Below are 23,635 nucleotides of genomic sequence, written 5' to 3'. Positions count from 1 at the left end.
GGCCACGAAGCCGGAGGGAGGGGCTCTGGGGCGATCCCTCTGCCAGGTCCTCGCCCTGGCCTTGGGGGCCCAGCCCCGCGGCTGTGCAGCGCCCATAGGGCTCACACACAGCATTGGGGGGCAGGGGGACAGTGCATAGCGCTCCTACACAGCATTGGGGGGCAGGGGGACAGTGCATAGCGCTCCTAGCATTTTAGGACCCCGGGCAGGTTAAGAGCAACTCAGCTAATCGGACTCCACCGTTTACCAAGGAGGGAAATTGCAGCCTGACAGGTGTGGCTCCCTCACCTGGTGAGTCAGAGCTGCAGCCAGCGCCCCTCACCGTTCACCGTTCAGCGTTATGTGTCCGGTCGGTCGTGACTCAGCCCTCTGGCAGGCAGCTCCTTGCACGGAGACCCGTGACTAAGGCCGACCAGCCCAGCTGGGGGAGGGGGCCCTGCTGGTCCCGTCCGGGGATAAAGCCCGTGAGTCTAGGAGTTGGCTGGGTGGGAAGGGGCTGGAGAGGGCGTTCCCAGCCGGAAACTGCAGGTGCAGAGATCCAGAGGCCAGGGGCGCTCGGGCCAATGAGGGAAAGGTCCAGCGCCTTGTGGTCAGATCGCAGGGAACAGGGGCCTTGAAGAGGAAGGATGCTCCGGGCAGGTACCAAAGGTCACCCCTCCCGCCAAAGCCCTCGGGCTCGACCTGTGTGTCCCACCGTCCCCAGAATCACCTTCACAAACCTGTCCCTCCTCCTGTGATCCATTGTTCACCCAATGGCACTGGCCACCTCCCAATGTCTGAGGCACTGTGTTGACCTGGGCATAAGAGGGTGAAGACCATGGCCTCAGCCCCCCAAGGAGGCAGACATGACTCAGTTATCACCCCTCAGTGAATTGGAAGGAGAATCGGTGGTGAGGCAGGCCTGGGGGGTGGGGGGGTGGCCTCCGCACAGGGGAGGGGAGGTATAGGGATGTGCTTAGTGTTGCTTGAGCAGAAGGAGAAAGGAAGGGAAAGGTTATGACGGGGCCGGGTAGGCTGTGGGAGTTTAGATTTTATTCTCCTTGAGCTCAGATTTGTACAAATGCAGGAGGAGGATGCATGGGAGTGGGCTGGGTGGGCGAGAGAGGTTTGAAGCACCAGGGAAAGGGACTGGTGTTTCAAACCAGGGAGGTGATGGGCACAAGAGAGAAGTAGATGAACTTGACGACTATTTAGGATGCACCACATCAAAATTTAACTCACCTACATGTAAACTCTAAAACTATGAAACTTCTAGAAGAAAGCTTAGGAAATACCTTAATGGTCTTGGGTTTGGCAAAGATTTCATAAATATGTACATAAAGCACAAACAATAAAAGAAAAAAGGTTTAACTTCATCAAAAAACACTTTTGTTCTTTAGAAGGTACTATTATGAAAAAGCCACAAATGAAGAGGAAATAATTGTCAAAATTATTGAGGGTTTGTATTTAGAATACATAAATAACTTTTACCACTTAAAAATAACTCAATAGCCCTGGCTGGTTTGGCTCAGTGGATAGAGCATTGGCCTGCGGACTGAAGAGTCCCCGATTCGATTCCAGCCAAGGGCACATGCCTGGGTTGCGGGTTCAATCCCCAGTAGGGGACCTGCTGGAGGCAGCCGATCAATGATTCTCATCATTGATGTTTCTCTCTCTCTCTCCCCTTCTCCCTTTCTCTCTGAAATCAATAAAGAAATATATATATTTTAAAAATAACTCAATAACCCTAGCCAGTTTTTCTCAGTGGTTAGAGCATCGGCCGTGGACAGAAGGGTCCCAAGGTTGCAGGCTGGATCCCTAGCCCTGGTTGGGGCGCCTGTGGTAGGCCACCAATCGATGTGTCTCTCTCACATCGATGTTTCTCTTTCTCTGTCTCTCCCCCTCCCATTCTCTCTAAAAAATCAATGGAACAATATCCCCGGGTGAGGATTAACAAAAAAATAATAATTCAATAAGAATGGGAAAAAGATTTGAATAGACACCTCATTCAAGAAGATATATGAATGGCAAATAAGCCACGAAAAATTGCCCAACACATTATTCACTGGGGAAATGCAAATGAATAGTCGAAGGGTGCACTCTGGCCAGTGTGGCTCAGTTGGTTGAACATTGTTCCAGGCACCGGTTTGACTCCCGGACAGGGCACATGCCTGGGTTGCGGTTCAACCCTGGGTTGGATGCTTACGGGAGGCAGCCGGTCAGTGTTTCTCTCTCACATGGAAGTCTCTCTCTCCCCCTCTCTCTAAAAATCATTAAATGGGTGTTCTTGGGTGAGGATTTTTTTAAAAAGATGGGTGGTTGCCAAGAGTTCAGGCGCGGAAGGAGGAATGAATAGGGGAGCACAGGGCATTGTAGGGCAGTGAAACTATATGATACTGTGAAGGTGGATACATGACATGCATTTGTCAAACCCCTGTGATGTACAAAACTGAGTGAATCCTAATGTAAACTGTGGACTTTAGTTAGTAATAATGTATCAATATTGGCTCATCAATTGTAACAAATGCGCCACAGCAATGCAAGATGTTAGTAATAGAAGAAACAGTGTGTCAAAGGGAGAGGGGATCTATGGAAATTCTCTCTACTTGCTGAGCAATTTTTTCCCCTAAAAGCAGATTGTTTAGGTTTATTTAAAACACACACACACAGGAACAATGGTTCATTTCTTCAGTGATGGACATCCACATCATAATCCTCCTCATTTGGCATCACCAATGGCTCCCCAAACATCAAAGACAAATTCATCTGGGAACGCAAAGTCTCCAAGAGTTTTGTCAAGTGCCACAGCGAATCCATCTGGATTACCTTTGCCCTTTCCAGCTTCAAATATTGTGGTGGCTCATTCACTATCTCGAATTCCCATGCACAAGTCAAGAAGATCATCAACCTTCTCAATTGCCGGGGCATTGGTTTCAGAGGGCACTTCCACAGTGGCAGGATCTGGATCTCAGGCGAAGTGTTTCTCTTCTGGTACCAATTTTTCCTGTCGAGGTACGTTCAGCTTTTGACCTTGGCTCTATTTTGCTCGATGTGAAGAGAGTAGACTTATGAATTTCCTGGCCTATGCACCATTATGATATGGAAATTTCGGACTGGAAATGCATGGTGTTCCCCTGGGCAGGATGGTTTCTCCCTGAGCTCTTTGTCTGTTGGAGTCGAAGAATGAAATCACGGACAGAAGACTGTGTAGTAAAGGTGGCAATTTATTGAAGAACAAGTACAGACTCCCACGTGGGGAGCGGGAGAGAGTCCCCGCTGAGCAATTTTTCTGTAAACCTAAAACTGCTCTGAAAAACAGTCTATCTTTAAAAAAGAAAAAAAAATGCTGAACATACATATGACCCAGCCATTCTACTCCTAGGCAATGTTACCCATAAAAGCATATGTCCGTATAATGACTTGTGCATGAATATTCATTGTAGTTTTAAAGGTAATGGCCCAAACTAGCAACAACCAAATGTTCATCAACAAATTGTTAGTATAGAATACTACTCAGCAGTAAAAAGGAACAATAATGGGTGAATCTCAGAATAATATATACTGAGTGTAAGAAGCCAGACAAGAGTACATACTAAAAAAAGGAGAGAGTACATATTCATATAATTCCATTTATATGAAAATTCTAAAAAAGGGACGCCAATTTAGTGACAGAAAGCAGATCAGTAGTTGATGGAGGTGCTGGCAGATGGCAATGGGTGGGAGGGAGGGATTATCAAGGGGCTTGAGGAAACTTATTGGATGATGGATATGTTAATTATCTTGATCAGTAATGGTTTTAAGGGTATATACATGTCAAAACAAAAATGTACATTTTAAGTGTATGTGGTTTATTGCATGTCAACTATGCCTTAATAAAAGATTAAGTTTTCACCCTAGCTGGTTTTGCTCAGTGGATAGAGCATCGGCCTGCGGACTGGAGGGTCCCGGATTCGATTCTGCTCAAGGGCACATGCCTGGGTTGCAGGCTGGATCCCCAGTAGGGGGCGTGCAGGGGGCAGTCAATCGATGATTCTCTCTCATCATTGATATTTCTATCTCTCTCTCTCTCCATTCCTCACTGAAATCAATAAAAATATATATATTTTTAAAAAGATAAGGTTTTCAATAAAAAACTGTTAGGAAAATGGGAGGAAATTTTGTACACGATAAATTACAGATGAACTCAAGATTTATATATATAAAAATGAAAACATATACAGCCAGGAATAAGGAGAAGCTTTTTTAGTCACCTCAGTGTGGAAAAGATCTTTTTGATTATGACACAAAACCCAGAAGCCACACAAAATTGACCTTACTAGATTTAAAAATCTGTCCAGCAAACCCAGGCCAGTGTGACTCAGTTGTTTTTTGTTTTTTTAAGGGGGGTGGGACATAAATGCGTATTTGCTGTGGTGTCTTTTTTCTGACACCACTTCTCACACTAAATGTGTTTTTTTCCCAGATACCAAATGCCTGTGGTTTCCCCACACCAATTCTCCAACACCAACTAGGTACCCACAATTCAATTCAGTCCTGACATTAACTGCCCAGAGTCAACACAGACCTCGTAGGGTAAAGACTCAGTCCCACAGGGTGCCAGCCACAAAAGGAATGCCCAGGCGACCCCCACTCTGGTCTGGCCAACTACAAATTTGAGGGTGCCATCACCCCCTCCTCAGGGTTGATAATTTAGTACTTAGGTTCACAAAATGCAGGGAAGTGCTTTACTTACTATTATCAGTTTATTAAAAAGGATACAACTCAGGAACAGCCAAATAGAAGAGATGCATGGGGCAAGGTATTGTTAGGGGCAGAAATAGAATATTGAGGACTAGCTATTAGTTATAAGAAATATTAATCATAAAAAAAGAAAGAAAGCACATTCTAACCTGGCTGGGTGTTGTACGCCCCCGGACCTGGGAGTCAACTTTGGAATGTGGTCCAAACTGCCTGTTATCATGGGAAGATTAACAACCTTGTTGCCCAAACAATGGAGTCCCACCTCAGGCCCCAATGCCTGTCATCTGTAACCATTATATCCATTTTAAAAAATGACCTTTCTTCCTGTCATTTTTTAAAAATAAAGTAGGTTTTTATTGACTTCAGAGGGGAAGGGAGAGGGAGAGAGAGAGAGAAACATCAATGAGAATCATCAATCGGCTGCCTCTGGCACGCCCCCTACTGGGGATCGAGCCTGCCATGTGGGCATCTGCCTTGACCATGATCTCCTAGTTGATAGGTTGATGCTCAACCACTGAGCCACACCAGCCGGCCTATACCCATTTTTTATCCGTTTTGCCTACCTCCCCATGTAATCCTTGTCCTAGTCCACATCAGCAGCTGGCTTATGGGGGGTGCGGAGCAGGTTTTCGTGAATGACCTGCTGCTCTCCCATACTGCAGGCATTATTGGAATAAACGCTCATATATGATTCAAACCTGACTCTGCATAATTGGCTCCAGTAGTGACAGGCAGCCTGGACCCATGGGTGGTCCGGTTTCAGTATGGGGGGAGGGGTACAGAGCTTCCATGCCCTCTCCAGGCGAGCCACCTCCCAGCACACTGCGTTCACCAACCCAGGCTCTGCTCTCCAGTCCCGGGCCCCTGCTGGAGATGGGGGAGGCGGGTGTTAAAAGTTCCCACACCCTCTAGATCAGCGGTTCTCAACCTGTGGTCGAGGCCCCTTTGGGGGTCGAACGACCCTTTCATAGGAGTCGCCTAAGACCATTGGAAAACACATATATAATTACATATTGTTTTTGTGATTAATCACTATGCTTTAATTATGTTCAATTTGTAACAATGAAATTGGGGGTCACCACAACATGAGGAACTGAATGAAAGGGTCACGGCATTAGGAAGGTTGAGAACCGCTGCTCTAGATTGATCTAAGTCACTCATTAGCATAAACGCAGGTGTAGTCCAAAGGGACTGGCTCTACTCCTATGACTCAGGAAATTCTAAGGATTTAAGGAGCTCTGTGCCAGGAACCAGGGACAAAGACCAAATATATGTATTTTTATTCTCCGTCTTCTGTTCCAGCCCCAAACACCCCCCCTCCCCTCCAGCTGTTCTGTAGGCAGAATTTTCCTCTATTTGTAACACACACACACATATATATTTATCCTCACCCGAGGCTATTTTTCCATTGATTAAAAAAAATTTTTTTTATTGATTTCAGAGAGGAAGGGAGAGGGAGAGAGAAAGAAGCATCAATGAGTGAGAATCATTGATTGGCTGCCTCTTGCACGCCCCCTACTGGGGATAGAGTCTGAATCCCCGGCATGTGTCTTTGACTGGAATCAAACCCAGGACTCTTCAGTCCGCAGGTTGACGCTCTACCCACTGAGCCAAACCGGCTAGGGCTGTAACACATATTTGAACTCCATCATTTTTTTTATTACTGATTTTTCTTTTAGAAAGAGAGAGGGGGAGGGAGAGCGAGAAACAGCAGTTTATTGTTCCATTTATTTATGCATTCACTGGTTGCTTCTTATATGTGTCCTGACCAGGGATCGAACCCGCAACCTTGGCACATCGGGACGACGCTCCAATCAATCCAGCTACCCGGCCAGGGCTGCACTCTACTGTTGAGGCAGTTCTAAACCCTTTTAGGGTTAGATCATTCAAAACCCGTTTTGGTACAATGCCCCTTTTACAGATGAGGCAGTGGGGGAGGTTCAGTAACATGCCAAGGTCATGCAGGAACCTGGAATTTGAAGCTGCCTGGCTCAGAGACCAAGACTTAGTCACTACAATAGGCTGTCTCTCTAAGAACCCCCTTCCTCAGAACCACCCCCCTCACCAGCCCTCATGCAAACCTGACACTGTCCAAGGCCAGTTCAAACCCCACCTCCTCTGGAAAGCCCGCCCTGCCCGTCATTAACAAACACCCTTTGGGGAGGGGTGTTCTAGCATAACCATGACATTCTATTGGATTGCAGCCCAGGGCAAGGGCCTAGTCTTATTCCTGAACAGACCTGCCCCCCGGGCATTTCGGACGAGTATAGGCTCCAGGCCCTCCTCCCAGGGCTGCGTACACCTCATCTCACCCAGTGCCATTCATGGCAGATCTCCTCACCCACAGGGGAGGCCCGAGAGGGGAAACGGAGGCTCAGGATGACCGCCACCAACGGGAGGAGGAGAGCGATGACAGAACTTGTGCTCATGGGTCTCAGCCACAGATCTGAACCTGCCAGACGCCTCTCGCCCCACTCCCTCCCTCCTCCACCCTGGGCCACGGAGCCAGGCCTAAGCACAGTGGACATGAGTTTATTAGAAGGGGGCAGGGGCAGGGTGGGTGCAAGTTGCAGGTTGGGAGGAGGGGCAGGGGGCTTGGGCAGCACTGACAGCCTGCAGTCAACAAGACAGGAGGGCAGCGGGCCACAGGGCAGGCAGGCCAGCTGCTCTTCACCCTGCGAGCGTCCGTCCATCCGTCTGCGCCTAGGGCACTGGCAGCGGCTCCAAGAGGACTGGGGGAAGGACGAAGAGAGGCTCAGAGAGGAAACTTCCCAGCTCACACAGCTAGGAGCTGGCAGAGCTGGGGCATGCGCCCAGACCTGCCGTCCCGGCCCTTCCTCTCATCTGTCAGCCTCACACCTGTCTCCCAGGCGCCCAAGCCCACCCCCAGCTCTGCCCTCAACTCACTGTGAAGGGTGTAGGTGCCTGGCTCCAGAAGTAGCTGGGAGGGCAGGACCATGAGGAAGCCCCCAGACCAGGGGTCTTCAGCCCCGGAGAGACAGGCCTGGGAAGGAGAGCCGTACCACTCGGGGTTTGGGGCAGGACTCTCGGGTAAGACAGGCAAGGGGCAGGGCTGGTGGGAGTAGTGACTATGGAGAGGGGGCGAGCCACAGAGGGAGCAGCGGGGTGGTGAGAAGCCGGGGCCCCCGGGGAGGGTGATCCCGGCCTTTGAGTAGCTCCTGTGAGCCCCGCCGTGGTGGGGGCACCGCTCCCGAGTCCAGGCCCAGTGGGATGGCTCCATGGCCATGACCTGGCAGAGGTGGAGTAAACGGTAAATGGGGGTTAGGGGGGTCCCCAGCCTCTTTTTTTTTATTAATATATTTTATTGATTTTTTACAGAGAGGAAGGGAGAGGGATAGAGAGTTAGAAACATCGATGAGAGAGAAACATCGATCAGCTGCCTCCTGCACACTCCCTACTGGGGATGTGCCCGCAACCAAGGTACATGCCCTTGACCGGAATCGAACCTGGGACCCTTGAGTCTGCAAGCCGACGCTCTATCCACTGAGCCAAACCGGTCAGGGCCCCAGCCTCTTTTTCCCACGCCAGGATGCCATCAAGGCCTCACCTTCTCACAGTGCCGGCGGCTCACTAAAGCCCGGAAGCCCATCCTCGCCCACAGCTTGTCCCTCTGACGCAGGAAGTCTGCCACCTGATTGTGCCAACCCTCGCCCAGGGCCCACGGGAAAATCATACGTTTGGCTTCCTCCAGGTCCTCCTCCATATCGTTTGCAAGGTACCTGGCCACAGGGGTGGGGGTGGGCAGGGGTTAGAAGCATCTGCCCTGCCCGTCCTACAGCAATGTGTGCCCACCCCCGCCGGGCGCTCACAGTGCCAAGAACAGGTTGCTGCAGGTGTACTCGCTGAGCTGCAGGTTGGCGCGCCGGAAGTAGACCAGCACCATGGCCAGGAGATACTGCGGGCACAGCAGGGGGGAGAGGTTAGAGTTGGGCACTGGGGGGAAAGGGGAGCTGCGCCAGGCCTATTTGCACCCAAGGAAGTTCTGTGGGGGTTAGAGAAACCGGGGTTAAAGGTGGGGAGGGGCCTGCAGAGACATGGGCTAAAAAAGCAGGCGGTCCCTCCACCAGACCAGGGGACCCAGTGAATCAGCAGCATGCGATCCCCACGGAGTCAACCTCCCCCAGTGGCCGCAACTTCGACCCGCAGTGCAGTGTCCCCTCACCTTATCTGAAACCTGGAAACACGGGTCTCTGGCGAGGAATTCCTGGAGGCAGCTGTGCTCTGCGGGCAGAGAGGAGAAAGGCTAAGTGGGGTTACCACCCACCTCCCACCAGACAAGAGCAGCACAAAGCTGCAAAGCCCGACTCCACTGCCAAACCAGGGCCACCTGGGAAGGGAAGGGAAGGGGCAGGGAGAGCCCACCTCTCACGTCTGCTTCCAGCTTGGTCCCTCCCATGCCAGTCCCCAGTCAGCTCACCCAGCAGGCGGAGGAAGGCCCGGAGCTCCAGGTGCTGGCGGGCAGCGAGAGGCCCATTGCCCCCATCTTGACAGCTCCAGCCCCACAGCTTCACCTGGATGGCAACCTCATGGGCAGGGGCTCGGGCTTTGCTCATCTCATAGGGCGTGGGGGCGGGCGGGGCGGGGGCGGGTGACCTGTAGAGAAAGGAGCCCCAGGACTTAGCAGCTTTCCCCTCGCCCCCAAAAAGTCAAGGGGGTGGTGAGGCTGGTCTGAGAGAGGCCCTCCAGAAGGTGGATGGATGAAGATGGAGACTTGGGGTCTTGGAAGAGAAGGAAACTGGGGGGGCTTGTAGGGTGGGGAGGCCAGAAAAGAGCAGAGATCCTGGAGGCTGCAGCTCCCCACCCCCGGCCCGGGCCCCTCCAGGCTGGGCCAGAGAGTAAGAGCCGCAGCAGGCAGCACTGAGGGACCCTAAGTGCCTAGAGCTGTGCTAAATGCGTTGAGGGCATCACCTTATTCCCCCTGGTAGGCAGACAGAACCGAAGACCCATTTTGCAAACGTGGAAACAAGTGTGAAGACTCACGGCCACCTACAAGTGGAGCCCGTCTGACCCCCAAAACCGAAGAGTTTGACTGTTCCCCGTGCTCCCCCAGCTCACAACCACCCTCTCACCATGCACCAAAGTGGCCAACTTTACGGGACCACTAACCCCTGATTTCACAGGGGGAAACTGAGGCCCAGAAGGAGGGATGTTGTTATGCCAATGCTTGGGTTTAAGCAAGTTGAGCTGGGACCACCTCAAACTTATCAAGTTCTGGAGAGAGACGCCACCTAAAGGACTCAGGAGAAGGTGCCGCCCACCGCCCCGTGGTCAACGTGGGAGCCTCCACCTAGGACCCTGGGAGCTTCCACCTAGGACCCCACCGGCAGCCCAGCCTCCTTCTTTGCTCTCCACAAGCCTCACCTGAGCTCAGGGGTTACCTACAGCGTAGCCCGCAGCCTCCAGTTCCTGCATTTATATAGCCTCAGAGCGGCCCTGCCCACAGCTCGCTGCCGGCCCGCCCCTTCCTGGGAGTGGGGATTTGGGCCAGCCCACCTACCTCTGCCAGGAGTACATCCAGCCTCCACCGCTCGCCTCCCCAGCTGCCCAAGATACAGACTCCAAAGCTTCACCACCTGCAAAGAGGTGACGAGCTGGAGCCCAGGGCCTGAGAGGCGGCAGGCCCCTCCCCACCTCCTGACAGATGCAGAGCCAGGTGCCGGGGGATGAGGCCATGACTGAAGTGTGTGTTAAAATTCACTGACTGTGCCTCGCTGGGGCAGGGTCGCTGGGTGTGCCTGTGCTTTCTTCAGATCCAGGAATCCCAAAACCTGGGAGCCAGAGAGGAGATGGTCCTGGCGTGAGAATCCCAACAGGCTACATCCCCTTCCCAAGATCCTTCGAGAGAGGGAGGGAGAGACTGACTGATGGCCCAGAGTTGGTGGAGGAGGCCTTTACCCAAAACCACTAAGCCACCCTGACCCGTTGCTCAATGGTTAGAGCTTCTGCCCACGGATTGAAGGGTCACGGGTTCGATTTCGGTCAAGGGCGCAGCTTCCCCAGCCCTGATAGGGCCGTGTGTGGGAGGCAACCAATCGATATTTCTCTCTCTCCTCTCTTCCCCTCCCATTCTCTCTGGAAATCAATTGAAAAAATATCCTCAGTGAGGATTAAAAAACAAAAAACAAAATCACATATCCTCAGGTGAAGAGAAAAAAAAAGGCAAGTATTTTCTATTGTTGATACTACCTTCAGCAGCATTAGGCCCTTTGGGCTTCAAGTCTTCACTGGCTCATTTACTGTCTACAATCCTACCTACAATCAGCTCTTACATTACTTTCCACACTTGACAGGTGACTCTTTTTTCCTTTTTGTGTGTGTGTGTGGTAAAATATACATAACAAAATTTACTACCTTGCCCTGACTGGTTTGGCTCAGTGGATAGAGCGTCGGCCTGTGGACTGAAGGGTCCCAGGTTCGATTCTGGTCAAGGGTTAAAAAAAAAAATTACTACCGTAATCATTTTTAAGTTTATTGGTTTTAAGTACATTCCTATTGGTGTGAAATCAACACCCACTATTCCTCTCCAGAAAGCTTCATCTTGCAAAACTGGATTTCTGTGCCCATGAAACCCTGACTCTCCCAGCCCCTGGTGCCACCTTTCTATTTTCTTTTCTTGTCTTTTTAAAATAATTTTTTCTTTTTAATTTTTATTTATTGATTTTAGAGAAAGAGAGGAAGGAAAGGAAGAGAGGGAAGGAGGGGGGGAGAGAGAGACATCGATTTGTTGTCCCCTTTATGCATTCATTTATTGGTTGATTCTCATATGTGCCCCAACCAGGGATGGAACCTGAAACCTTGATATTTGGATGACATTCTAACCAACTGAGCTCCCCGGCCAGGGCCACCATTTTATCTTCTGTCCTATGGATTCAACTGCTCTAGAGGCCTCGTGTAAGTGGAATCACACAACATCTGTCTTTCTGTGACTGGCTTATTTCACTTAGCACACTGTCTATTGGTTCATTCGTGCTGTAGCCTTTGTCAGAATTTTCTTCCTTTTTTAAGACTAAATAATATTGATTCTATGTATATGCCACATTTTGTTTGAGACTCTGCTTTCAGTACTTTGGGTTATATACCCAGATGTGGAATTGCTGCATCATTTGCTAATTCTATTTTTAATTTTTGAGGAAACATCAAATTGTTTTCCACAGCCTTTGAACCATTTTACGTTCCACAAACAATGCAAAGGGTTCTTATTTCTCCACATTCTTGCCAACAGTTGTTATTTTCTGTTTTGTTGATAATAGCTATCCTAACAAGTATGAGGTAGTGACAGGAGACTTAAAATATGTATTTAGTCCTGGCCAGGTGGCTCAGTTGGTTGGAGCATCGTCCCATGCACCAAAAGGTTGTGGATTTGTTTCGTTCACTGGTTGATTCTTGTGTGAACCCTAACCGGGGATTAAACTCCCAATCTTACGTATCTGGTGGATGCTCTAACCAACTGAGCTACCCAGTCAGGGAAAATAGCAAGGATTTAAAAGGTATGAAGAATATGGTTAACAAATATGACCTAGTGGACAGATAAGAAGCAGTATACCCAACAAATGCAGAAAAGCACATATGCAAAACATTTTCCAATAAAGTCTCAAATTCTAAACCATAAAGTAACTTAAATAATTTTAAAAAATTAAAATCATTCCGTCTGTGTGGTGTTTGTTTATTTTTTACCACAAGACAATTAAGTCAAACGCTGACAACAAACAGGTAAATTAGGGGTTAGGGTGGGGAAGGGGGAATCCTGCATCAAGGTAAAAAAAACACACAACATAAGTTAGAAAGTAGACGCCCGGCCAGCATGGCTCGGTGGTTGAGCATCGACCCATGAACCAGGAGGTCACGGTTCAATTCCCGGTCAGGGCACATGCCCAGGGTGTGGGCTCCATCCCAGTATGGGGTGTGCAGGAGGCTGCCCATCCATAATTCTCTCTCATCCTTGATGTTTCTATCTTTTTCTCCCTCTCCTTTCCTCTCTGAAATCAATAAAAAAATATTTTTAAAAAAATAGATAATAGGTTTGTGGTGTTTCAGGTTGCAATCATAGTGAAAATATTGAGTGTCAAAGTTGGGAGACACACTAACAGTTCTTAGAGAGGAATTTGTTAACTCAAATACATATAATATTGGATAATAAAAAAGAGAATTCAAGCCAATGAGCTAAGCTCTGTCTTAAAAAGGCACAAAATAGGAGCTGAGGGCCTCAAGTAGCTGAGGGCCATAGCGGCTGCCTAAGTCTCCATCTCCGTTTCCTTCCAAAACAAATCAGAACAAGAACGGGGAATAAAAGTCCGCCGGAAACAAAGCCTCCGCACTTGAAAGCAGAGACCGTGCAAAGTTCAGAGTAAGTGTAAATGAAAAGAGACACCGAATCCCAGTGCCGACCCCTCACGTCGCCACCTCACCTCCACCTGCCACAAGGCTTTGTGCCAAGAAAACCGGAAGAGGGAACAGGAAAGTTGGCAGCTTGGCCCAAGGTTGATCTGATCTAGAACTTCTGTAGGAAAGACGAGGTCCCTCCGCAGTTAAAATACCAGGAAAAGCTCAGACTACAGAGAAGGCATGTGGGATTTGAAGGGTTAGTCTCTAAAATGCATAAATTCTGCGATAGGGGATAAAGGCCAGAAAAGAGAGACTGAGAGAGAGGTGCACCGAGGCGATTGAGTGATAAAGGGAGGGGGGAAAAAAGGGAAAGATGTAGGGTCTTGCCAGACAAAAGAGAAACAAAAAAATTGGAAGACACAAATCCCTCCTCTCACCAAATAAACAAAAATCCACTAAAATATCTGGTCTTTGCTATATTGACATGAGTGTGCTATTGGGGGAAAAAAAAAAAAAGAGTGTGCTATTGAACTAGGAATATTGTAAAATGCCCCAATATCACATAAATGAACAGGAAGAAAATTAACAGAGGCTATGATTAAAAACAAAACAAAACAAAAAAGCCCAGCCTGGGTAGCTCAGTTGGTTAGAGCATCATCCTGGTACACCAAGGTTGTGGGTTTGATCCCCAGTCAGGACACATACAAAAATCAACCAAGCCCAGCAGGCGTAACTCAGTGGTTGAGCATTGACCTATGAACCAGGGGTCAGGGCACATGCCCAGGTTGTGGGCTCCCAGAGGGGGGCATGCGGGAGGCAGCCAATCAATGATTCTTTCTCATCATCGATGTTTCTATCTCTCCCTCTCCCTTCCTCTCTGAAATCAATACACACACACACACACACACACACACACACACACACATTAAAAAGGATAAATCTTCATGTTAAAAAAAAAGTACCAATATTGAACAAAATTAGTTTTAAAAAAATAATAATAGAAGAGCCCTAACCGGTGGTTTGGCTCGGTGGACAGAGCATTGGCCTGCAGACTGAAGGATCCCAGGTTCGATTCCGGTCAAGGGCATGTATCTTGGTTGCGGGCACATCCCCAATAGGAGGTGTGCGGGAGGCAGCTGATCGATGTTTCTCTCCCGTCCATGTTTCTAACTCTCTATCCCTCTCCCTTCCTCTCTGTAAAAAATCAATAAAATATATCTTAAAAAAAATAATAATAGAAGAAACTGTAATCAGAGGTGGAGGTGTGGGGGAAGGGATGTGGAACTCTGTATTATCTACTCAATTATTCTGTAAATCTAAACTGTACCCCAAAATCTATTACTTGTTTATATGCATAAACTCGATGTATCTCCCCACAAGATGTTTACTAGTCACAAAAAAAGAGAGTAATTTTATAGTAGAGAAACCCGGCAGATACCACCTTATCCAGGTGATCAAAGTTCATGTGACCAGAAGAAGACATACCAACATTATGTACCATGTAATATGCTCTGAGAAGAACACATCACTTCCTTACTCTCCTTGCCCCAAATGAGTAAGCTCAAAGTAATCATTATAAAACATCAAATAAATCCAAATCGACAGAGATAGTCTACAAAATAATTGGACAGTACTCTTCATACATGTCAAGTTCATGGAAGAAAAAAAAAATCTAAGCCCTGACCGATTTGGCTCAGTGGATAGAGCGTCGGCCTGCGGACTGAAGGGTCCCGGGTTTGATTCCGGCCAAGGGCATGTACCTTGGTTGCGGGCACATCCCCAGTCAGGGATATGCAAGAGGCAGCTGATCGATGTTTCTCTCTCATCGATGTTTCTAACTTTCTAACCCTCTCCCTTCCTCTCTGTGAAAAATCAATAAAATATATATATTTTTTAAAAATCTAAGAAACTATCCCAGATTGGAGGAGACCAAGGAGATATGACAACTGTAGCAGCCAGCCTCCAAGATGGTCTCCCAGTGATCCCGGCATTCCTGGAGTAGGGTTGACCTGTGTACCAACAGGATATTGTGGAAATCACACTGATTTCTGAAGCGAGTCGTAAAAGACTTTGCAACTTCAACCTTGCTTTCTCTGGGAGAAGCCAGCTGCCATGTCATGAGGCCATTCAAGCAGCAGTCTGGGGAGACCCATGTGGCGAGGAACTGAGGCCCCCTGCCGTTATGTCACCTTGAAAGCAGATTCCCCAGTCTTAAGAGGTCAGATGACTGCAGGCCTAGCTGACGTCATGAATGCAACCTCACCAGAGACCCTGAGCAAGATCTACCCAGCTAAGCAGCTCCCAAATTCCTGACCCACAGAAACTATGAGATAATAAATGTTTGTTGTGTTGAACAAACTTCTAAGTTTTAGGGTATTTGTGACACAACAGGATATGACTAATATAGCAGTTACAGGCAATTTGGAATTCTACATTGGATCCTGGACCAGGAAATAAACGTTAGTGGGACCACTGGCACAGTCAAAATAAGGTTTGTAGATTAGCTAACAGTGTTATAGCAATGTTAATTTCCTGGTTTTAAAACTGTGTTATGGTTGTGTAAGATGTTAGCATTAAGAAATGTGTGATGAAGGGAGTATAGGGAATCTCTGCACAGTTTTTGCAATTTTTTGTAAATCTAAATTATTTCAAAATAAATAAATAAATAAATATTTTACAAAGAACAGAAAAATATACCTAATGAAAGTAGAAAGAATAAAAGAATAAAGAGCAGATATTAATAAATTAGAAAACATATAATGGAAAGAATTTAAAAAGTAAAAATGTTTCTTCGATAATACCAATAAAATTCACAAACCTCTAGCAACATGGATTCAGATATAATTTTTTAAAAAGAAGGCACAAATTAACAATAACAGGAATGAAAGCGCTAGCTGGTTTGGCTCGGTGGATAGAGCATCAGCCTTCGGACTAAAGGGTCCCAGGTTCGATTCCAGTCAAGGGCACATGCCCAGATTATGGGCCCGATCCCCAATGTGGGCCCGATCCCCAGTGGGGAGCATGTGGGAGGCGGCTGATCGATGATTCTCTCTCATCATTGACGTTTCTCTCTCTCTTTCTCCTTCTTCTCTGAAATCAGTAAAAATATATTTTATAAAACTACACCTGTTAGACAATAAAATATATGAAGATATTATGAACAACCTATGCCAACTTTATATTTATATTTTGCCAGAGGTCCGGTGCATGAATTCATGCACAGGTGGGGTCTGGCCGGCCCACCCCAATTGGGGTTGATCAGGCCAGGCTGGCCGGGGGGAGGGGCTGCGGGGCAGTTGGCCTGCCGCCCCGCCCCCTGGTCAAATTCTTGGTCGAGGGGACAATTTGCATATTAGCCTTTTATTATGTAGGATATGTAAAATATTTATTAATTTTATATGCTTATATTTAAGGTTATATGAAAATAGACAAGTCTCTATAGAAAAATGTAACTCAGCAAAACTAAAACAAGTAGAAATAGAAACCCAGGTTAGTCCTATAATATTAAACAAATTGAATCAGTAGACAAAAAACTTATCACAAAAAAAACTCCAGGCCCATATGGCTCCACCAGTGAGATTATCCAAACATTCAAAGAACAAATACTGCCATCTTATACAAATCCTTACAACCTCCCCTACACATGCCATAAAGGTAGCATGCTTGACACCAAACGTTAACAAGGACTGCCTGAGGCCGGCCAGCGTGGCTCAGTGGCTGAGCATTGACCTCTGAACAAGGAGGTCACGGTTTGATTCCCAGTCAGGGCAAATGCCCAGGTTGCAGGCTCAATTTCCAGTAGGAGGCAACCGACCAATGATTCTCTCTCATCATTGTTTCTATCTCTCTCTCCCTCTCCCTTCCTCTCTGAAATCAATAAAAATAAATATTTAAAAGAATAAGAACTGCGTGAGAAAGAAATACTGCAGGCTCATAAACATAGATGTAAATATCCTAAACAGATTATCAGTAAACTGAATCTAGTAATGTATGAAATAAATAACACACTGTGCCCAAGTGGGATTTATTCTAAAAATGCGAGGTTAGAGATGAGAAATGTAAATAATGCAATATACTCCTTTAACAGATTAGAGGAGAAAAACTGTACCATCTCCTTGAATCCAGAGTGCATGTTGCCATGCCCAGGGAGTCAGACCCAAAGGGCACATCACACCAGTAGGGGACAAGTGGCTAACGGCAAGAGGAGAGACAGTGGCTGGGCAGAATGTTTGAGCCAGTTGTTGAAATGGGATCTAGATATTGGCAGCTTTCTCTGGAGTGCAGTTTTGCACTGAGAAATCAAATCCTTTCCATTCTTAACTGGAACATTTTTATAAGCATAGTTATAGATATAATAAAACTAGAGGCCCAGTGCACGAAATTTGTGCTCTAGGAGGGGTCCCTCAGCCCGGCCTGCATCCTCTCGCAGTCCGGGAGCCCTTGGGGGATGTCCAGCTGCCAGTTTAGGCCCACTCCCCAGCGGTGGGGGGGGGGGGGGGGGGGGGGGGGAGTGGGCCTAAGCCAGCAGTCGGACATCTTTAGCGCTGCTGCCAAGGCGGGAGAGGCTCCTGCACTCGCCAGCCATGAGCCGGGCTTCTGGCTGAGTGGCACTCCTCCTGTGGGAGCGCACTGACCACCAGGGGGCAGCTCCTGCATTGAGTGTCTGCCTCCTGGTGGTCAGTGCACGTCATTGCAACCAGTCATTCCGCTGTTCCATCAATTTGCATATTAGCCTTTTATTATATAGGATAACCACTGAATTTATTAGAAAAATAAAAGGTAATGAACTGAGAAATATAAAATTGGGGGTGCGGTATCTTGGGGTGCGAGACAGAGAGATGTGATGGTGAGGAGGAAATAGGGAAACAGTGATATTGTTAATGTTCTGTTTGTCAAATTGGGGGGTTATTTAATTATTCATGCCACTATTTATGTATAATTGACATCAATTACTTTGTACATATCACATAGGTCATAATTTTAAAAAGTGAACTCAACATGCTGCCTCCAAACCTGCTATCTCTGGGATTCTCCATCTTAGAGAATAATTTTATCCTCCACACAGGGCCCCTCCGCTTCTCCCTTTCCCTCTCCGCCCCCCGCTTAATCGGATACTGAATTCTGGCCCTCCACACCTTTGGCACTTCCGTCCACCCCAGTCCAGAGCAGGCTGTCTTTATCCCTACATGAGCCGCTGCATCAGCTTCCTGACCATTCCTCCTGCTCCAACTGGCACTCCCCTCCCTCCTCCAGTCCCCCACTCTACTGAGGCCAAGGATAATATCTCCCAGTGCAGATATGCTCAGCCATCTCCTGCTTAGCCCTTGGCAGTATCTTTCCACTGACCCTAGTGTAAACCCCAAAGTCATTAAGAGGCTGTTTTCATGGCCCACTGGATCTGGCTCACCCATCTCTTCAGGCTCATTTTCTGCCATTCTCAGCCTCACTCACCAAGCTTCAGTCCCCCTGAATTCTCTGTTTCCTAATATACACCTGGAATTTCCATGCAGGCCAGAGGGTCTTCCCGCTGACTGATCCTATTCCTTTCTCCCTTCCACCCACCCTACCCTCTAATCATCTTATGGTTTCATCTAAAATGTCACTTCATCATCCCAATTTTTATTATTTTTTATTCTTAATTGCCAGGTGTAGCCTTTGAAAACCTCCCTCTCTTATGATCTACCTCACTTTTTATATCCCTGGCTTCCAGCCAAATGCAGATCTCCCAGGAACTCCAAGGGCCCCTAGGAAATGGCAGAGCCATAAGATAGAAAGAGCCTGGGTTCTCCAATAATCAGATGGGAGCTTGACCTCCAGTTGCTCTTCTCTGTCAAAGAGATGTATTAGTTGTCTGTTGTGTAAAAATTACTTCATGCCGAAACCGGTTTGGCTCAGTGGATAGAGCGTCGGCCTGCGGATTGAAAGGTCCCAGGTTTGATTCCGGTCAAGGGCATGTACCTGGGTTGCGGGCACATCCCCAGTAGATGTGCAGGAGGCAGCTGATAGATGTTTCTCTCTCATCGATGTTTCTAACTCTCTATCTCTCTCCCTTCCTCTCTGTAAAAAATCAATAAAATATATTTTAAAAAAAAGAAAAAAGAAAAGTATTATATTTAAAAAAAAATTACTTCAGAACTTTGTGGTTTAAATGAAAAAACACACAATTTATTATCTCGTTGTTCTGTGGGTCAGGAATTCAGGAACAACTTATCTGGGAGAGACTCACAGTCTTTTATGAGGTTGCATGCAGTCAAGATATTGCCCAGGGCTGCAGGCACCTGAAAGCTTGCTTGGCTGATATGAACATTCATGTACAAGTGTTTCTATGAACAGATGTTTTCAAATCTCTTAGATATGTATCTAGGAGTGGAATATCTGGGTCATATGGTAACTATATGTTTAACTTCTTGAGAAACTGCCGAACTGTTTTCCAAAGCATCTGTACTCTTTTACCAGAAATGTATGAGTGTACCAATTTCTCAGCATCTTTCCTAAAACTTGTTATTGTGTTTAGTTATAATATCCTAGTGGGTGTGAACTGATATCTCATTGTGGTTTTGATTTGCATAACCATGATGTGCCTATTGGCCATTTTTAGATCTCCTTTGAATAAGTTTCTATTCAAATCCATTGCCCATAAAATTGGGTTACTTGTCTTTTTGTTAGAGTTATGAGTTCTTTATATATTATAGATACAAGTCCCTTACCTAATATATGATTTGCAAATATTTTCTCCCATCCTGTGGGCTGTCTTTTCACTTTCTGAATGGTGTCCTTTGAAGTACAACATTTTAAAATTTTGATAAAATCCAATGTATCTAGTTTTCCTTTTGTTGCTGTGCTTTTGGTGTCATAGGAAAGAAACCATTATCCAAACCAAGCTCATGAAGATTTATGCTTAAGTTTTCTTCTAATACTTTCATAACTTTAGGTCTTACATTTAGGTCTCTGATCCATTTTGAGTTAATTTTTGTGTGTGGTGTAAGGTAGATGCCCCAGCAGCATTTGTTGACAAGACTATTCTTTCCTCCATTGCATTGTCTTAGCAACCTTGTTGAAAATCAATTGACCGCCCGGGCTGGTTTGGTTCAGTGGATAGAGTGTTGGCCTGCGGACCCAAGGGTCCCAGGTTTGATTCTGGTCAAGGGCACATACCTCAGTTGCAGGCTCCTCCCCGGCCTGGGTCCTGGCCTGGGCTCGTGCAGGAGGCAACCAATTGATGTGTTTCTCACATTAATATTTCTCTCTGTCTTTCCCTCTCTCTAAAAACCAATGGAAAAAACATCCTTGGATGAGAATTAAAAAAATAAAAATAAAATAAATTGACCATAAATGTGCGTTTATTTCTGGACTCTTAATTTTACTCCATTGATTTGTCTATCTTAATTACTGTAGATTTGTAGTAAGTTTTAAAATCAAGAAGTATGAATACTACAACTTTATTTATTCCAAAACTGTTTTCTCTATTCTGAATCTCATGCATTTCAATATGAATTTTATGGAATGCTTCTCGAATTTGCATGTCATCTTTGCACAGGGACCATGATAATCTTCTCTGTTTCCTTCCAATTTTAGTATATGTGCTGCTGAAGTGAGCAGTCAATGTGAATTTTAGGATCACCTTGTCAATTTTTGCAATAAAGGCAGCTGGGACTTTGATAGGGGCTGTTGAATTTTTAGATCAAATTTGGGGAATATTGCTATCAAACAATTTTAAGTCTTAGAATCTAGGCATATTTATTTAGGTCTTTAACTTACTTCAGTTATGTTTTATAATATTCAGTGTACCAATCTTATACCTCTTTTGCTAAATTTATCATAAGCATTTTTTTTAAATATATATTTTTATTGCTTAAATTATTACAAAGAGTATTACATGTTTCTCCTTTTTTTCCCCCGTCGGTTGATCTCTTACCCCCTTCCCTCCTGCCCCCCAACCCTCCCCGGCCTTCCCGCTGCCGTTTGCCAATCAGTTTGAGGCAGCTCTGCCTCTGTATCTATTATTGTTCAAAAGTTTGTAATGGTCTCTATTATCCATGAATGAGTGAGATCATGTGGTATTTTTCCTTCATTGACTGGCTTATTTCACTTAGCATAATGCTCTCCAGTTCCATCCATGCTGTTGCAAATGGTAAGAGTTCCTTCTTTTTTACAGCAGCATAGTATTCCATCGTGTAGATGTACCACAGTTTTCTAATCCATTCATCTACTGATGGGCACTTAGGCTGTTTCCAAATCTTAGCTATGGTGAATTGTGCTGCTATGAACATAGGGGTGCATATATCCTTTCTGATTGGTGTTTTTGGTTTCTTGGGATATATTCCTAGAAGTGGGATCACAGGGTCAAATGGGAGTTCCATTTCCAGTTTTTTGAGGAAACTCCATACTGTCTTCCATAGTGGCTGCACCAGTCTGCATTCCCACCAGCAGTGCACAAGTGTTCCTTTTTCTCCACATCCTCTCCAGCACTTGTCGTTTGTTGATTTGTTGATGCTAGCCATTCTGACAGGTGTGAAATGGTACCTCATTGTTGTTTTGATTTGCATCTCTCGGATGATTAGCGACTTTGAGCATGTTTTCATATGTCTCTTGGCTTTCTGAATGTCCTCTTTTAAAAGGTGTCTATTTAGGTCCTTTGCCCATTTTTTGATTGGATTGTTTATCTTCCTTTTGTTAAGTTGTATGAGTTCCCTATAAATGTTGGAGATTAGGCCCTTATCAGATATAATGTTGGCAAATATGTTCTCCCATGTAGTGGGCTTTCTTGTTGTTTTGTTGATGGTTTCTTTTGCTGTGCAGAAACTTTTTATTTTGATGTAGTCCCATTTGTTTATTTTCTCTTTAGTTTCCAATGCCCTAGGATCTGTATCGGTGAAGAAATTGCTTCGGCATAGGTCTGAGATTTTGTTGCCTTTGGATTCTTCTAGTATTTTTATGGTTTCCGGTCGTATATTTAAGTCCTTTATCCATTTTGAGTTTATTTTTGTGTATGGTGTAAGTTGGTGGTCTAGTTTCATTTTCTTGCATGTATCTGTCCAATTTTCCCAGCACCATTTATTGAAGAGACTGTCTTGTCTCCATTGTATGTTCTTGCCTCCTTTGTCAAATATTAATCATAAGCATTTTTGTGTGCATTGTAAATGGAAATGTTTCCTTGATTTCATTTTTGGATTTTTCATTACAAGTGTATAAAAATACAATTGAATTTTGCATATTAATCTTCTATCCTACAACCTTACTGGACTTATTAACTCTAATGGTTGCTAGAAAGTCATAGATGGCTTCATGGGGAATCAACTAAGTGACAGTTCACAAGCAAAACTGACTAGGTCAATGTTGTAGCATGTAGCAGTACTTCAATCCGGGTCAACAGGTGGTGGTGAAGGTGGCTGAGGCAACAGGACGGGACTCAATGCCAACCCCAGGGCAGGTCTCGTTAAATCCCTGGACCTCAACTGTCTCACGTATAAAATGAAGATAGCACCACCTAGCTCATAAACTTTAATGATCGATAGTTAAATGAGATGACAAAATTGCAAGGCACAAAGTGGGCGCGTTAGCTTCATTCTGCCAATGAACAGACTGGGTTGGCACAAACTGGATACCGGGCAGCACGAGACGAGAGGGAGCTGTGCCTCGGGCCCAGAACTGACAATACCAGGGCAGTGAAGCCTTTTAACAGGACATTCCCACCCGGCATTAAAGGTCTGCCTTCTGCTCCCTCCGTGGCACACCTGACTGCCCCTCTCCTACAAAGCGCAGCAAACGTCCCCCCAAGGCAGACTCTCACCCGCCACCCGCCCCGACAGCGCCTTCCCCACTCTCGGCCCATTGGGCTTGGACCTAGTCCTAGGCAACGCTGCCTTCCGCCCCTAGCAACCGCTCACCTGCTTTTCTCTTCCTATAGGCCAGCACATTTCCTTTCTTTTTTTTATTGGTCCGCGTAACTACATCTCGACCAATCCGAAGCAGCCACGGGGATCCAACTTACTTCCACACAATTTGGGGTGAACTTGGAGGAGACGAGTTTTTCCTCTTCTGAATCCAGTTTTCCCAGAAAGCATCTTATTTGTCAAACTATTGTGACTCCCCCTGGAATTAGTTTCAAAACACTTTATGTCCCAGGCCTGTCTATCCCTTGCCTACTGCCCACTCCCAGGGACACGGCCCCCAGGACGCCCCACCTCCCAGGAGCGCCCGAGTCCTCCGCTAGGCAGAGGCCGCTCAGCGACCGGGGCGATACCATCTGTGACTAATAAATAGGGGGGCTCTAGCCACCCCCCCGAGCTGCCCTGTTCCGCACCGGCCACCTACTGCACCTCTTGCTCGGACCGTGGGCACGAACCCCAGACATGGCGGTGGGACGACGGCGCCCGGCACCGAGGAAGGCACGCGATGCGGACCAGAGAAGGGAGCACTTGGTACGGCCCACGCCGCGCCCCGCGCTCCCGGAAGTGAGGTGTCTCACCCTCGAAGTTCCGGCTCGCAGGGGGTGGAGGAGTGTTGTTAACCGGGCCGCCTCCGCAGTCGCGGGGTTTGAGCGGGCTCGCGGCGGTGGGCTCCTGGTGAGTGC

The 23,635-nt window shown here is 46.7% G+C and overlaps 1 protein-coding gene across 1 annotated transcript; it reads right to left on the bottom strand.

The window, feature by feature from the left end:
• Window positions 1–7,235: 7,235 nt before the first annotated feature.
• On the bottom strand, window positions 7,236–11,111 carry SPDYC (speedy/RINGO cell cycle regulator family member C). The gene is made up of 8 exons (XM_005864222.2): window positions 11,092–11,111; window positions 10,238–10,313; window positions 9,158–9,333; window positions 8,903–8,961; window positions 8,550–8,635; window positions 8,288–8,459; window positions 7,627–7,969; window positions 7,236–7,451 (listed from the first exon to the last, which is right to left on the bottom strand). Exons 2-8 carry the CDS (start codon window positions 10,252–10,254, stop codon window positions 7,423–7,425), a joined length of 882 nt encoding a protein of 293 aa, XP_005864284.2. The 5' UTR covers window positions 10,255–10,313; window positions 11,092–11,111; the 3' UTR covers window positions 7,236–7,422.
• Between the last annotated feature and the right edge of the window lie 12,524 nt (window positions 11,112–23,635).

This window comes from Myotis brandtii, unplaced genomic scaffold (assembly GCF_000412655.1).
Source record: "Myotis brandtii unplaced genomic scaffold, ASM41265v1 scaffold187, whole genome shotgun sequence".
NCBI classification, from domain to species: domain Eukaryota; kingdom Metazoa; phylum Chordata; class Mammalia; order Chiroptera; family Vespertilionidae; genus Myotis; species Myotis brandtii.
Note: the sequence above shows the minus strand (reverse complement) of the source record. Positions and strands in the feature narration are given on the sequence as shown.

What these genes read in the sequence shown, in the direction of transcription:
- SPDYC (XM_005864222.2), bottom strand. An exon ending in GTTTCCAGGTTTCAGATAAG is followed by an intron (nt 8,636 to 8,902) that starts GTGAGGGGACAC and finishes CTGTGCCCGCAG; the next exon opens with TATCTCCTGGCCATGGTGCT. An exon ending in GCCGCCGGCACTGTGAGAAG is followed by an intron (nt 7,970 to 8,287) that starts GTGAGGCCTTGA and finishes CACCTCTGCCAG; the next exon opens with GTCATGGCCATGGAGCCATC.